Genomic DNA, 15,160 nt, shown 5'->3' on the forward strand with positions numbered 1-15,160 from the left:
AATTACTGCCGTAGTAGTTGTTGTCGTCTCACTACGTTTTGGCCAGGTAAGCCTCTGACCGGCTTTCAGTAAAACTGAAACTGCTATCTTCAGACAATTCTCACCTGGAACCGTAGAGATTCAACGTCTCTATCCACTCCGCCACGGGCCCCGAAGGGAGATCTAGATTGAATTTTTAGTCTTATGAATCTACGTCTATTTACTATCTGATCTTCGATGGTCGGGCCCGTACCCGATGGTATATATATTATTTAATTAGAATTTATTATTGAGATGATTATTATTTATTAATTTATTTATTGCGGACTATTATCCTCATCTTTATTAGTTGTTGTTTCACAACGTTTCGGCCAACTATTCCTCTGACATTCGTCAGGTGGTAATAATTGCTGAGAATGCAGCTAGGAGATTCGGAGTTCCTATCCCATTGCGGTTACTATCTGACAAAGGCTAGTGAAATAGTTAGCCGAAACGTCGTGAAACAACAACCAAGAAAGATGAGGATAATAGTCCGCAATAAATAAATTAATCATTTTCATTTTTTTCATCTGACATTGGAAATTCATTTACAGGAAGATTTTGCAGAGTTAAGCCAAATTGGTTCATTACAGTTTTTACCCCTGTATTCCTCTTACATTACTAGTATAAAAGCCAATTAATCCAACTAATTGTATGCTACATATAAAATCTCCTTCACTATTCAGGTGATTATCACTTTATCTCGACAATATTTTAACGATAAAGCATTCCACTGTCACTCCACTAAAACCTATGCCATGTTCCCATCCTGACATCTGTAACAGAGCCGTTGACGCGTATTTAGCAGCAGCAGCAGTAGCAGCTGTATGACATGTATACAAATGACCTTGCCGTTGCGCGAGCTCACATCACAGTGCTTTAGATCAGAGTACTAAATAATCTTACGTAACGTGGTAATTACATGTTAACACGGACCCACACGTTGCATGGAGAGACAGTTGCAAAGGAACAAAAAAAAAAAAAGAAAGGCATTAGACCCACGTTTTTCTAGTTGAAATAAAAGGCATTTATTCATGGTACTTTCCGAAATAACGCATTTTTTTTTTAAAAGTCTCAGTTTATCATGTAGTTGTCAAAAACTCTGCCGTGTCGAATACGTTCTTTAAAATCTCTCACGTCATCACAAGGCCACACGTCTTATCTCACGCCGACACGCCTTACCGATACTCTAACAACGTGGTGCCTTTGTTGTTTTCCCTCTGATATGTCTGCAGGTCGCCCCACGACACATGGTCGTCCGACCATTTTTTGGTCAAAGTTCGGATTGTATCCTGTCTTAAAAGTTCTTCTTGCACTGACTCGTGCTTCACAGACCTTTAGTCGCCACGTTGTTCTTCGTTGTCACTACACACATAGTTTTCCGTTGCTTGCTGCCCACGTGTGTTCTTTTATATTTCTGCTTTTCTTTTCTTCTGTTGCTTCGTTCTAACGTCAGCTCGCGCGTATCATAAGACTGCTGCCGCAAAATACTCGTCAGCAACTCTGTTACATAGCCTTACCTATTCCGCTACAAGCAGCCTCATTCCTACCATCATATCACTGTATAAATAGAAATATCGGTACGTTATTCATCACAATTTCTTGATGAAACCTGTTCGAGGCGAAATATTTTTATGTTTATTTCTTGTAGATAACTGAATCTAGATCAAAATGAAAACTGTGTAATTTGACCAGAACATATAATTGACAAAGTGACGATGTTAAATTTGAAAAAAATTATGGATTTGTGTTTTACAGTCAATATTAGAAGATACACTTTCATTATAATGCTGCGTTCGTTTGCGCTATAAATTTTGAAAATAGAGACACGTCTATAGATATTTCTGCGAGAACCTCTACTCAGATTCTATGATTGGTCGATTTAAAAATCTACGTTCATGAACGTATATTTTTTAAATCGACCAATTATAGAATCGGAATACAGTTTCTTGCAGAAATATCTATAGAAGTGAAAACTTGCCGCCATTAGACCTGCGTATAACGTTGTAGTGTAATTACTAGGGCAATATGACAAGAGAATATTCTTTAATTGTTTTGAATCTCAACCGAGAACCACCTCACTCTATATAAAAGCATATAAGATATCAACGGATACACACCCGAGAGTGAACACAATGAAAAGAATATGCCGTTGTCACAGCCCTAGTGATTAGTTGAATGAAAACGTAAACTTGTTGATATGTAAGTTTAATTTGATATGCTCGAATGTAAGCGGAATTACATAACTCGTCAGTTCGGCTCAAAAATTGCTTCCCTAATTCTCAAGAGAAAGACAATTTTTGTTATAAAAATAATGCCTTTATTTCTTCTTTATATTCGTTTACAAATGCACAAACAGATCTTTTGTCACGCCCCTCCCTCTCCTTTTCACGTTAGGGTCAATTTTATCGTTCCACTTTGTGAAGTCGTTGGATAAAGTCCATCGTAGAGGAAATAATTCGAATTAAATGTTATTTTTCTAATAAACAAAGAAAATAGCTATGAAGAATAAGCATTGATTTTGTAAGACGAAAACTATCAATGACGCACTTTGAGAATCCGAATAACTTCACTTTATTGTATAAATATTCAACATACAGTTATTTTCATAGTAATAAGAAAAATAGTATTTATAATTTTAAAACGATTTAAATTATGACAATTTTCAATAGGATATATATATATATATATATATATATATATATATATATGTGTGTGTGTGTGTGTGTGTGTGTTTTAAGATATATTTATCCATGAAAGTGTGTTTTGTAAGACTCATCAGCGTGACTGAATCTAGCAAGATTCCAACAAGGCCGCCGAATCTGAAGCTTTAAAACTGAGCCAATCCCTGCTCCTATATTAAATGTATTATCATTGTGTATATGTTATTTATTTGTTTTTTTACTTGCTTTAACTTATAATGAAAAGCACTATCCAAATACTAATTGCTAATAATTTTCACTTATTGTCACTTAATACACTGGTGATTGCATAAACATGAAACACTAGTGTCTGTATATACACAAATAATTGCTTATATTTATGTGTAAGGATATTATCTTCATAAAAAGCACCTTTAAGGAACTAAGGTTGAGCATTCCTTATGTAATTAAGAAAATAGTCCCTAACCTAAGCACTAAATTCAATATTCCAACTCTCTGTCGTTGAATACATTCTGACCGTTTACTTTATATGCACACTGACTTGGCATTTATAAGAATTTAATTCTCGTGTTAACTACGGAGTCAGGTTAACTTGACTGCGTTAGAATCTCTAGCGTGGCAATAATTGTCATTTCCTACACTGCTTCTATAACTGCATAAGCATGAACCACTAGTGTCTATAAGTATGACAATAATTGTTAATATTTTCTTGTACCAATACTCTCTCTCTTTCTGTCTCTCTATATGTATAGATATATATATATGTGTGTTGTGTGTTGTGTGCGTGTGTGTGTGTGTGTGTGTGTGTGTGTGTGTGTGAGAGAGAGTATGTATGCGCATAAACTTTTATACGTTTCCTATGTTTTCGTTTCAGATCGCCATGGATCGATTTTTTCTCAGCTGAGACAACAAGTTGATAAGAAGCTGGAAGCGGGTGACTTTTCCGACATCTTACCGCATGTGGCCAAGCGGAAGACATCAGCGTTGAATATGATTGCCCATGTCTGCTGCAAGATGGGCTGTCTTATTTCTGATATTTGCCCTTGACTCTTAAAAGCACGTCCTCCATCGAACCGCTGGATAAGCTTAACATTCTGTCCATATTTCGAGACCAAACAGCCTTAGTACCCTGTCCTCCGTAATAAATGGCTGATTGCACTCTGAAGTCAACTTGTGTAACCCTGATTCTTTGTAACCCAGAAACGACTCAACACCGACAACCGTTTAAGAACATTAAAATGTCGTATTCATATTGTTTGTTGCTATTTTTGATTCATCGTTTTCATATATATATATATATATATATATATATATATATATATATATATATATATATATATATATATATATATATATATATTCCTTACAGGTATATATAATATTTTTACGTACATAAAAGTTATCCATGGACGCGCGTTTCTTGATAGCTAGCAGTCATCAACATTGCTTAATTTTACGAAGATCAAACGCATAACTACATTGCAGTCTGACGTTTCCGAAATAACGCATTGCATCTTGTTTTAAAAGCTTTACCTGAAAATGAAGCCTTACCTGAAAATGTGTACGTATTTATCGCTTAAATGTTAAGATAAATAAATAAGAACTCGTGATTTCTGAAAAATCTATAATAGTGTAGTAAATAAAGGGCAATCAGTAATTCCCCCACTGAGCAACAACCAAAAGGTTGCATGCAGGGCAATGGAGAAGGCGGAACTGCTTGTCCGGCGATTCGCCTTAGAGCCAACAATCATTTCCCTCTCAAATTTCCCTACGCGGACTGAAGCTATATGAGATGATGTAAAAATCACCCCTTTTCATGTCCGTAATATCATAAAAAAGTTAGACACCTCATAGGCGTGTGGGCCTGATCTTATCCCTGCATTACTAATTAAGAAATGTTCGGCCGAGCTAGCCCCCATACTTTCCAAGCTCTACAATAAATACCTTGCTGAATCTTCCTTCCCTGATAGCTGGAAGATGGCCTCTGTGGTACCAGTGTACAAGAATATTGGTGAAAGAACAAAACCTCTCAATTATCGCCCCATTAGTCTCCTCCCACTCTTCACTAAAATCTTTGAGACCTTAATTAATCAAGCATGTGTTCACCACCTCGCAAAAGCAAATCTCTCTGAGAAACAGTATAGATTCAGGCAATGTTGTTCTACTGCAGATATTTTAACATTCATCTCTGAACGCATTCACCATGTACTGGATAAGGCAGACAAAGATATATCTAAGGCCTTTGACAAGGTCTGGCGTAAACGGCTGCTAATGAAAATTAAATCGTACGGTATAACTGGACGTATACTAAGTATAATTAGATCCTTCTTAGACAATAGAAGCATACAGGTTGTCATTGACGGACGTACACCCATACAGCATAACAGTAATACGGGAGTGCCACAGGGGTCGATCCTTCGACCATTATTATTCCTGATATTCATAAACGCCCTCCCTGATAATATTGTGTCCGAGATGGGTATATTTGCTGATGATACAACACTCTATAATATGCATGAGGAAAGAAGAGATGTACATAAATCTAAGACAATGGTAGAATTGTTAGAAAATGCTCTTGAGACTATAGTGGAATGGGGTCGCAAATGGTTGGTTGGTTGTTTTTGTTTTACGGCATATCAACCCTTTTCGGGTTATTTAATGCCGAATCCAAAGATTTTGAAGAATTTTTTTTTAATAGAATATATTTGTTGTTTTCATGTCGGTTTCTATTCAACCCATAGTTGGGACCCTAACAGGTACTATCACTCCGGGTCAGAGTGGACCTGGGAGCAATGGTAATTAAAGGGTGGCTCCACACTCCCCAAAGCCCACAAGCTGGGGCCTCACCACTGGATATATTTTAAGGTCATATCCAGGACCCCCATTGAGGGACTTTTACCCTCTGTAGGGGGGCAGTCGGCGTATTCTAATGCCCCACCGACAGGGCCGGGGCCGCAAATGGATGGTAACATTTATTGCTAGTAAAACTTAGCTGCTCTCCTTTAACAATTACAAGACGCCTCCCCAGCCCCCTATATCCATGACAAATAGGATCCTACCTGATAATTCTACCTTCATCTCCTCGGCCTAACATTTGCGGGCAATATGAACTGCAACGAATACATAGAGGACTTTGCACAGGCTGCTGCAAAGAAGGTGGGTTCGCTCTATCGCGCTAGAATACTACTCACATCTGAGAATATCCTGTACCTTTACAAGGCCACTGTTTGCCCATGCATGGAGTAGTGTTGCCACATCTGAGCTGGTGCATCTACCACTAGTCTCTCCCTCTTAGATAAAGTCCAAAAAAGAGTTGCCAATCTAATCGGTCTCACTTTATCAACTAAGCTCCAGCCCCTGTCTCATCACCGCTGTAATGTAGCATCACTGTGCCTGTTTTACAAGTATTTTAATGGAATGTTTTCTGATGAACTTGATTCATATGTGCTCCCTCGATGGCCATATCCCTGACAAACCCGCTTAGCAATAAGATGTCATCCCTCACTGTTGTTGTCCCTAAATTCCAGAAAGCTTTCTATTCTAATAGTTTCTTTTCTCGAACAGCTAGACTTTGGAATTCCCTTCCTGCTGCCTGCTTCCCTGGCTGTACTGATATGCAGAAGTTAAAATGTAACATAAACAAATATCTTTCCTAGACATGAGCCCAAATAGTAGCCCCTTACATCCAAGTGGCAATATACTTTGTAAGGGGTGGACATGAGAAAAAAAGTTAATTTTATTTTTATTTGTTGGTAATAGTAGCATAGCAGCGAGTAAACAGTGTCTTTGATAAGTGAATTTGAATACAAATGAGGGTGTTCACAGAGATAGGATCGCTAAAACAACAGAATTAGCTATTTATCAGAGAGGTGGTAGCACTCTCTATATAGGGATGGCCCGTACACGCCTATATACGCCTACAAAACAAAACTATCCAAATCTCAACTAAAATACACTTATAAGTTTCAAAAAGCACATATTCTTACAGAGAAGCGTCTTACGAATCCAGCGAGTGTCAGAACGTCGGTTAAAATGTCAAAAGAGAGCAAAAAAAAAAAAGGGTACAAAAATGGCCAAGTGTTCTTCTTTGTTCTTCCTTCTTTCTTCTTCTTCTTTCTTCTTTCTTTTGAGACGATGTATCTCGGTGTACTAACGGTCTCTGACAACAGTTCAAGCATCAATCGACTGCTCTTTACACGGAGAAGTGCAGTGACCCATCGCTTTTTAGCTAACTCCATAATTAAATAAGATTACGTGTAATAACAAGTTTTAAACACTATATACCCAATGTAGACAGACCACTTCGAACACGGAACTTCTCTCAAAAGGGACAGCTCCAAATAATACACCGGATGCTCACAGACGTTCCAGTTTGCCAGTGGCCTATATTTCTTGGACGCTGAATATTTGAGGTGAACGTTAAGGTTCTTTCTTTAAACAGTAACCCACCAGCGTTAATGAAACCACGAAATATTTATCTCAGTTGATCAAAATTGTTATAAGAGTAACCTATCAGCAAGTACGACGTCAAAAAACAATGTTATAAAAACAAATAATTCTTCAGATTTTGGACTGTAAAATATGTACAAAATGTCAATGCTGTGACCAGGATTCGAACCTAGGTTAGCACGGCCACAACGTGGGGTCCTAACCTCTAGACGATCACGGCTAACACTGACGTCTGTCGCTCTTGGCAGAAAGACACATGACTACTGTCAAACTATTGGAAAATAAGGAGGAAACTTGAAATTCTCACGCATGCGCAAAAATACACTATAGCAACCATTGTTAAATGCAGCTGAATCTCTTCGCTCGCTAAGAAAAGTAGATCAGACCAGTTCTTCTAAGAACTCACCAAACGCCAAGGGAAATAAGTTAAATTAACCGCAAAAGAAACTGCAAGAAAGTCATCTTCTAAGAACTCACTGGAAGCTGACCAAAAAGAATCAAAATCCAAGCCCTAGCCACAAAAATAACTAGATATTGTGGCTACTACTAAATAAAAACAAGTAAGTTTTCTAAAATAAACTACAATAAATTAACCAAGTAACCTCACACTGTCACTGATTAGGACTTCATATAAAGATAACAACTGCACTATTGGTGTATATACCGTTCCACACTTTAACTATTGGTGACGGGGCAGTATCTCAAGTCTACGTGAGTTGTCTTGCTATAAGATAAGTGATATTATAGTAAGATACACATACGTGTTATGTGTTTACATTTAATAAAAAATGCCAAAGTCAGCACGTAGTAAAAAAGCTCAGAGAAATATAGACTATGAAAAAAACAAAGTCAAGGTATTATCTGAGCAAAAAGAATACTATCAGAAAAATGCTGAAATAATAAAAATTAAGTATCATGCAAATCCTGAGGCAAAGAAGGCTGCCTAACGTGCTGACTCAAAAGCACGGTATAACAGGGATCCCGAGGGGAAAAACTGCCTCACGTGCTCTTTATAACAAAGAACCAGAAAAAAAGAAGGCTGCCTCACGTGCTGACTCAAAAGCACGGTATAACAGGGATTCTGAGGAGATAAAAGCTTCCTCACGTGCTCTTTATAACAAAGAACCAGAAAAAAAGAAGGCTGCATCACGTGCTCTTTATAACAAAGAACCAGAAAAAAAGAAGGCTGTCTCACGTGCTGACTCAAAAGCACGGTATAACAGGGATTCCGAGGGGAAAAAGCTGCCTCACGTGCTCTTTATAACAAAGAACCAGAAAAAAAGAAGGCTGCCTCACGTGCTGACTCAAAAGCACGGTATAACAGGGATCCCAAGGAGGAAAAAGCTGCCTCATGCACAAACTATTTAAATATATAAATATCAAAAACTGCCAAATCTTTGCCAAAACGCCAAAGAATGAACCAAGAAAAATTTAATAGTAAAGGTATGAACATTTTAGAACTTTATAATACTCTAATTGTTTTATCAGAGAGGCGGTAGCACTCTCTATGTAATATAGAACCGATGGAGGACTAAGAGGCAACTCCTAAGGCTCAAAACCCAAAGACCTAAAACCCAGCAGGAAGCGACCTTCTACTAATGGAGCCTCCTAAAAAAGACAATACTATCATGAATGTAAGTTTAAAAATAAGACTGTAAGTAAAAATACTAATTAACAAGAATAAAAAAGCATTGGAAATGCAAAAGGATATAGGGATGGTATGCCAAAAAGTATACAAACAAGATAGCTATGAATGGCTAGGCACATGGAAATAGAATTGCATCCAAAGTATAGCCCTATAGCTTTTTACAACCGTAATGATGGCACGGAATGAAGATTGGAGAAAAGCTATAGGGCTATACTTTGGATGCAATTCTATTTCCATGTGCCTAGCCATTCATAGCTATCTTGTTTGTATACTTTTTGGCATACCATCCCTATATCCTTTTGCATTTCCAATGCTTTTTTATTCTTGTATACATAAGCAATGCCTTAAAGAGCTGTTATTCAGGGGAGATAATCCTCAACAAGGAAGATAACTTAGTATATAATTCTCTACAGTGTGTATTGTAGTTAATAACCATTGTGCCTTTTACATTTACTGTAGCGATATTACCGTATAGTCGACGATAGCCAGAGCGTTAAGGCTCAAGAATTTAATTCGACTCTCGCCCAATGATGCTGCTGCTGCTGTTGTTGCTGCTGCTGCTGCTGATGATGATGATGATGAATTGCGGTCAGAGTTAGGCAGAAGATTTCTTTTGGGCGTGAAGAGAAATATAACTACCCCCCCCCGTAAAAAGGGCTCTTTGTATTGGGTTAAAAATAAAAAAAATTATATTCTAGAAAGATTTCTCCTTTAATGACGTAGGGCAGATATGATGATTATGATGCCCGTCTTAGTAGTTGTTAAGTCGTTCATGCAGCCATCTCGAATTAGAATCGCATGCCTATCGACCATCAACAAAGTACTCAAAGTACAACGGCACCTTTTGTAAAGGTTCACATGTTTATTGACATTTAGGGAAACAAAACTAGCGAGTGGTGATTATTTAAATACCCCAACTCATCCAATACAACGGTCCCGGGAAAGAGGTTTCGACTGTCACAACACTGACCACCGAGGCACACCTCGACCTCAGGCAAGATTCAGGAGAAATAGAGTGAGTGAAGCTAGAAACTGGAGCGACCTCATTACACTTTTGGCTTTGATGTCATTTTCCACGATTCGATCGCCCACAGGGAAAGATTAGACGGAAGACCGCCTAATTGTAGTATAATAAAATTGTAGCATCGATATTCCTCATAGTAGGTCGGTATAAGAAAAGAAAGGACAATTATACAGAAATGTCATTATAATCACCCACATTGCACAGTTCGAATAGTCTAACTGATTATAATATAAATTTTGCTCATTGATTGCATTACCTGCACGTGTTGATTGGAGCTACATAAAGACCCAGCTGTCAGAACAAATAACCTATGCTCATATAAAGCAAACCACAACAAAGCAAGTAGATTACAAAATGTACAAGAGATGCGATATCAGCTACCTAAACTTTAGCTTTCATTCGGCCACGACCTGATGTTTATAATATAAATCTCACCTGCTTGTTTAAATGTATGTATTTATGTATGTATCTCTGTATGTCTCGCAAAAACATTCGACAGAGGCGACGGATTTTCGCGAGATCGGTATCGTTTTGAAGCTCGATTCGTCGGACGACAAATATCGAAAAATTGGCTAAAAACATTAATTTCTTCACCCTCAACTGGGCACTATTCCTACAAGGAGGGGTTGCTTTTATTTGCAGATATTTTCGAAAGTCATCCCCTATTTTTGATTGACTAGCCTTGATTTAAACCTTCGCACCTTCCGATGAGTGCGACGGCAAAGACGTCACTTTTTTTCATGTTTTTTCCTCCCTAGCGGTACGGGTTCGAGCCTTCTTGCCTACTACATTTTTTTTGTTCAACACACACCTCCAAACACCCGGGCAACGCCGAGCACCCAGGCTAGTTAATATATCAAAGGTAGAAGCAAGATATATATACTTTAACTTGCACACACCAACAATATTGTAATTCAAAAAGAACTTAATATTGACATTTTTAGGACAATTAAATGCATTCATAGTGTTATACGGTTGCTGCAGGCGATCGTCAAATGTGTTTTGCAGACTATATAATTTCTAAAAAAAATGTAATTGTCTCGATATATACACTTGGTAGCAAAATAATAATAATAAGCTCGTTATAAAATATTTTGTTTGTTCAAAATAACTTTTCTAGTTTCAAAATGACAGTTTTGACATTACAGATGGCGCGAGGGGCGGGGTTGATGTGTTATTGTAGTGGAGAAAAAGTGTGTCGCTTAGCTTGCCGTCATGGGCGCTCTCTCCCTCTTTCCCTCTCTCCCTCTTTCCCTCTCTCCTTCTTTCCCTCTCTCCCTCTTTCCCGCTCTCCCTCTTTCCCGCTCTCCCTCTTTCCCTCTCTCTTTCTCTTTCCCTCTCTCCCTCTTTCCCTCTCTCCCTCTTTCCCGCTCTCCCTCTTTTCCGCTCTCCCTCTTTTCCTCTCTCCCTCTTTCCCTCTTTCCCTCTCTCCCTCTTTCCCGCTCTCCCTATTTCCCTCTTTCCCTCTCTCCCTCTTTCCCTCTCTCCCTCTTTCCCGCTGTCTATTTTATTGGCACAGATGACGTCCACATTCCAACATGCATTGTCTTGAAAATGTCGTTTAATCTTACTGGCCTAATATCCGGGGATTCTACGTCGCCCATTTTGACCTTTTTGATGTCATGCAGGCTGCTCACCGACTTTTCTGTTCACGTCATTCCCGGGCAACTGGATTGTCAAACAATATTTTTTTTTACGTCTTTTGACTATACGTTTAAGTTTGCTGTATTATCATTAAATTTTCCTTCATAAAAGGGGAGGGGGGTGTTTATGCTTGCTTCCCACTTGTGAATTTTCTCGAGAGGAGTAACTGAGTATTTTATTGAATGAGGCGAATATGATTAAAAGAAGATCGGAGGTTATATCGACCGAAACAGTAAATCCAGAAACGAGTAACTATAATAAACATATTTCTGAATTTTTGAGATGACGATTATTTGAATTCAGCGTCATTTTCACAACATTTCGGCTGATGTAACCTTTGACCTTCTTCAGGTGTATGTCAGGAATGTTTCTGTCGAAACCGGAAATTTGGACGCCGTTAAGAACGGAACCCTTTATTTACTTGTTTACTTCACGGGGGAACTGAACTTTTGAACTCCTCTACAAAATAGCGTAGTGGTTAGAGTACCTGAAAAAAAAGCAATTGTAAAACTGATATTCTCCTGCAAGTCGAAGGTTAAATTCTCAGTGTGGGCGACCGAAAAATGCAATTGCGAATTACTTAAGGCGTCTATCCAATCATGGCTGACGGAACAAGAACATGCTACCCCTGTGATGTAAATAAAGAGCCCCGTTCGAACTTCCGTCCAAATTCTTGAGTTTTAGAGAAACTTTCCCAAGTTCGACAAGATACACCCGAAGAAGATCGGAGGTTACAGCGACCGAAACTTTGTGAAAATGACGTCCAAGATGAGAATAGTAGTCCGATGAATCCAAATAATACGAATAATTAACTTGTTACTGCGGCTCTATACCTAATTGAATCAAAGTTTCGTTTGTAAAGCCGGTTTTAAAGAACTGACTAGAAATGCCGGAATGAATTAACTATCCGAAAACTGATTCAAAGCTCAGGCCACAGCTTTCCCCTGTTGATAATGACAACTTCGATATGAAAACTACTTTTTTTTTTACACAGGCATCACCACATTATCAAGGCCAAGAGTCCACTCGAGGATAGGGGTTAAAGAGTGTACAGTAGAAATTGGACAATATAGTAATCAATTCGGTAAATTTGTTAACTTATATGGAACGGCTCATCAAGAACTTGTTTACGTTAGACTTGAAGACAACCATATTGTAGTCAGCCGGAAAGCGGGAAAACGGAAGACAATTCCACAGGTGTGCAAACAACATTTTGTATTTTTCCTAAAAATATTTTAATGTGAAAGGTTAAAATTCAGATAACTAAACTACTATTCGATGAAAGGTGAGTGCCTGTTTACTACTTTTTGAACTAAAAAAGAACATGCGATTTGGTAGGAATGATCCATTCCTCATATGCAAATGCCATTTTTATGATATCGCCATCTCTTATGTATACGCCATCAAGAAAATATTCATATATGCAGAGAAATTTTTAAAAGGATTTTACCTATATGTATTAGATTTCAACACGAATTGTTCGTCATTTTAGTGGATAATTCATATACACGCATATACATATATATGTACATACGCATATATGCATATATACATATACTATACATTATAAATATACATATACATATACTATATATTATAAATAACATATTAAAAAAAACATTTTTATTTATAAAAAAAGGAGAATTGTATGCGTTTATGCCAAAAGAGAGTAATTGGCTAGACGGAGGAGAAAGATGCGGTTGAGAAGATGAACGGGGTAAGTACACACACACACACACACACACACACACACACACACACACACACACACACATATATATATATATATACATATGCATCTACACATGCATACACACATACATGCATATATACAAATAATATATTCTAAAATGCATCTATTACTCGTAATATCTATCTATAGAAAGGAGACTTATAATTGTATGTGTGTATGTATAAAAAAAGGAATGGGCAGTGCGGAGGAGGAAGATGCGGTTTAGAAGATGGAGGAATGAAACGGTGGAGAGAAAAGATAAAGATAAAGAGACGGATAGAGAGCGATAAAGAGGTGGAAGTTTTAATAGAACTATGCTACACTTTTAACCCAGATAACGCCGTGTAATCCTACTAATAGCAGATAAAGAGTAAAGGGGGAGCTACACGTCATTTACACACACATGATTGACACTAAAAAAAGTAGCGTTTCCATATAGACGAATGAAAAGATAGCCAAGAGTAGGGGCCAGCTTTTTCTTGACTTTTTGATTAGAACCAAAGGTTAGTATCTGTTCTGATTACTGGTGAGAGAATTACAATATTTTTCTGATTCCGATACAATTACAGATTTCGTTCTAAATTCCCAATTCCGATACAATTACCGATTTCGAATCCAATTCTTTATACACCGCTAAGTATTTAACTATACAGTTGTTATCTTCCCCATTACCGTAAAAACTCATGTCAAAAATGTAGATATTTTCTCAAGTGTAAAAAAAAAACACACTTGTACGTGATGATCTGTAGATTTTAGTTTAACTTTAAAATCAATAAACATTTATTTTATCATCATTACCAGCAGTGGAAGATTTTGCTTTAAACTAATTCAAATAAAAAAAAAAGACAATTAAAAGAATTGTTTTTGGCACCAGAAAATAGGCACAAATTTGTCCATTCCGATAGCGACTCTGATAGCGATTCCGATACCGACTCTGATACCGATTCTGATACTAGTAAAAGTTCTGATTTTTCCGATTCTTGATTCCGATTAATCATCCAAAGACTACATTTTTATCTTTTCTGTCCTCTGTCAGTGAACGAGTAAGCCTTCTAGATTGAGCTAATTCTTATTTTTTGTCCTAATATAGTGCCCCTTCTGGGGAAACTGCACGCCCTCCACAGGCAAAACCGTCGTTGTGCTTAAATCTTCTCCCTTGGTAAGGCAAGTAAACAGGGACTAATTGCTGTAATTTAAACGATGGCAGGAATGTTTTATGAAAATAACCTCAGACAAGGAGTGAAAAGATCTAAAATACCACTCCAAGGTAAAAAAAACTAGATAATCATAAGTATTAGATGGGTTGATTCCAATCCAGAAACGGCCCTGTCGGTGGGGCATTAGAATACGTCGACTGCCCCCCTGTAGAGGGTAAAAGTCCCTCAATGGGGGTCCTGGATATGACCTTAAAATATATCCAGTGGTGAGGCCTCAGCTTGTGGACTTTGGGGAGTGTGGAGCCACCCTTTAATTACCATTGCTCCCAGGTCCACTCTGACCCGGAGTGGTAGTACCTGTTAGGGTCCCAACTATGGGTTGAATAGAAACCGAGGTAAAAACAACAAATATATTCTATTAAAAAAAGTTTTCTTCAAAATCTTTGGATTCGGCATTAAATAACCCGAAAAGGGTTGATATGCCGTAAAACAAAAACAACCAACCAACCAACCAACCAATCCAGAAACATCACTCATGGAATGTGAGGACTAAAGGACAAGGTAAGTGAAGTAAGAGTTGACAACAAGTCCTTTTCAGTAGATGTAGCTATCGTTATATTCTGAAATATGCGGATTAATTTTACCTTTGACACCTAGAGGAGCAAGACTCAGCACTTGCAGAAAAAAAGTAGAATGTTAAGCTGATAAAATACAAAATATGTCTGTGGCACATGAATTCATATGACCTTAACTTTCACTCCATGGATTTGTAATTCCGATCCTGACAAGCCATACAGAGAGAGAGAGAGAGAGAGAGAGAGAGAG

The 15,160-nt window shown here is 37.8% G+C and overlaps 1 protein-coding gene across 1 annotated transcript in view; it reads left to right on the plus strand.

Annotated features, from left to right (window-relative positions):
- LOC145296801 (uncharacterized) overlaps positions 1 to 3,933 on the plus strand; it is a 380,977-nt gene extending 377,044 nt beyond the window's left edge. Inside the window, exon 3 of the mRNA XM_080142874.1 lies at positions 3,556 to 3,933. Within this exon, the coding sequence (XP_079999000.1) occupies positions 3,556 to 3,728 (173 nt within the window). The 3' untranslated portion in view covers positions 3,729 to 3,933. The remainder of the gene's footprint in view (positions 1 to 3,555) is intronic.
- The last annotated feature ends 11,227 nt before the right edge of the window (positions 3,934 to 15,160 follow it).

The sequence above is a fragment of the Euprymna scolopes genome, chromosome 17 (genome assembly GCF_053919585.1).
Source record: "Euprymna scolopes isolate OS-2025 chromosome 17, ASM5391958v1, whole genome shotgun sequence".
Lineage (NCBI taxonomy): Eukaryota > Metazoa > Mollusca > Cephalopoda > Sepiida > Sepiolidae > Euprymna > Euprymna scolopes.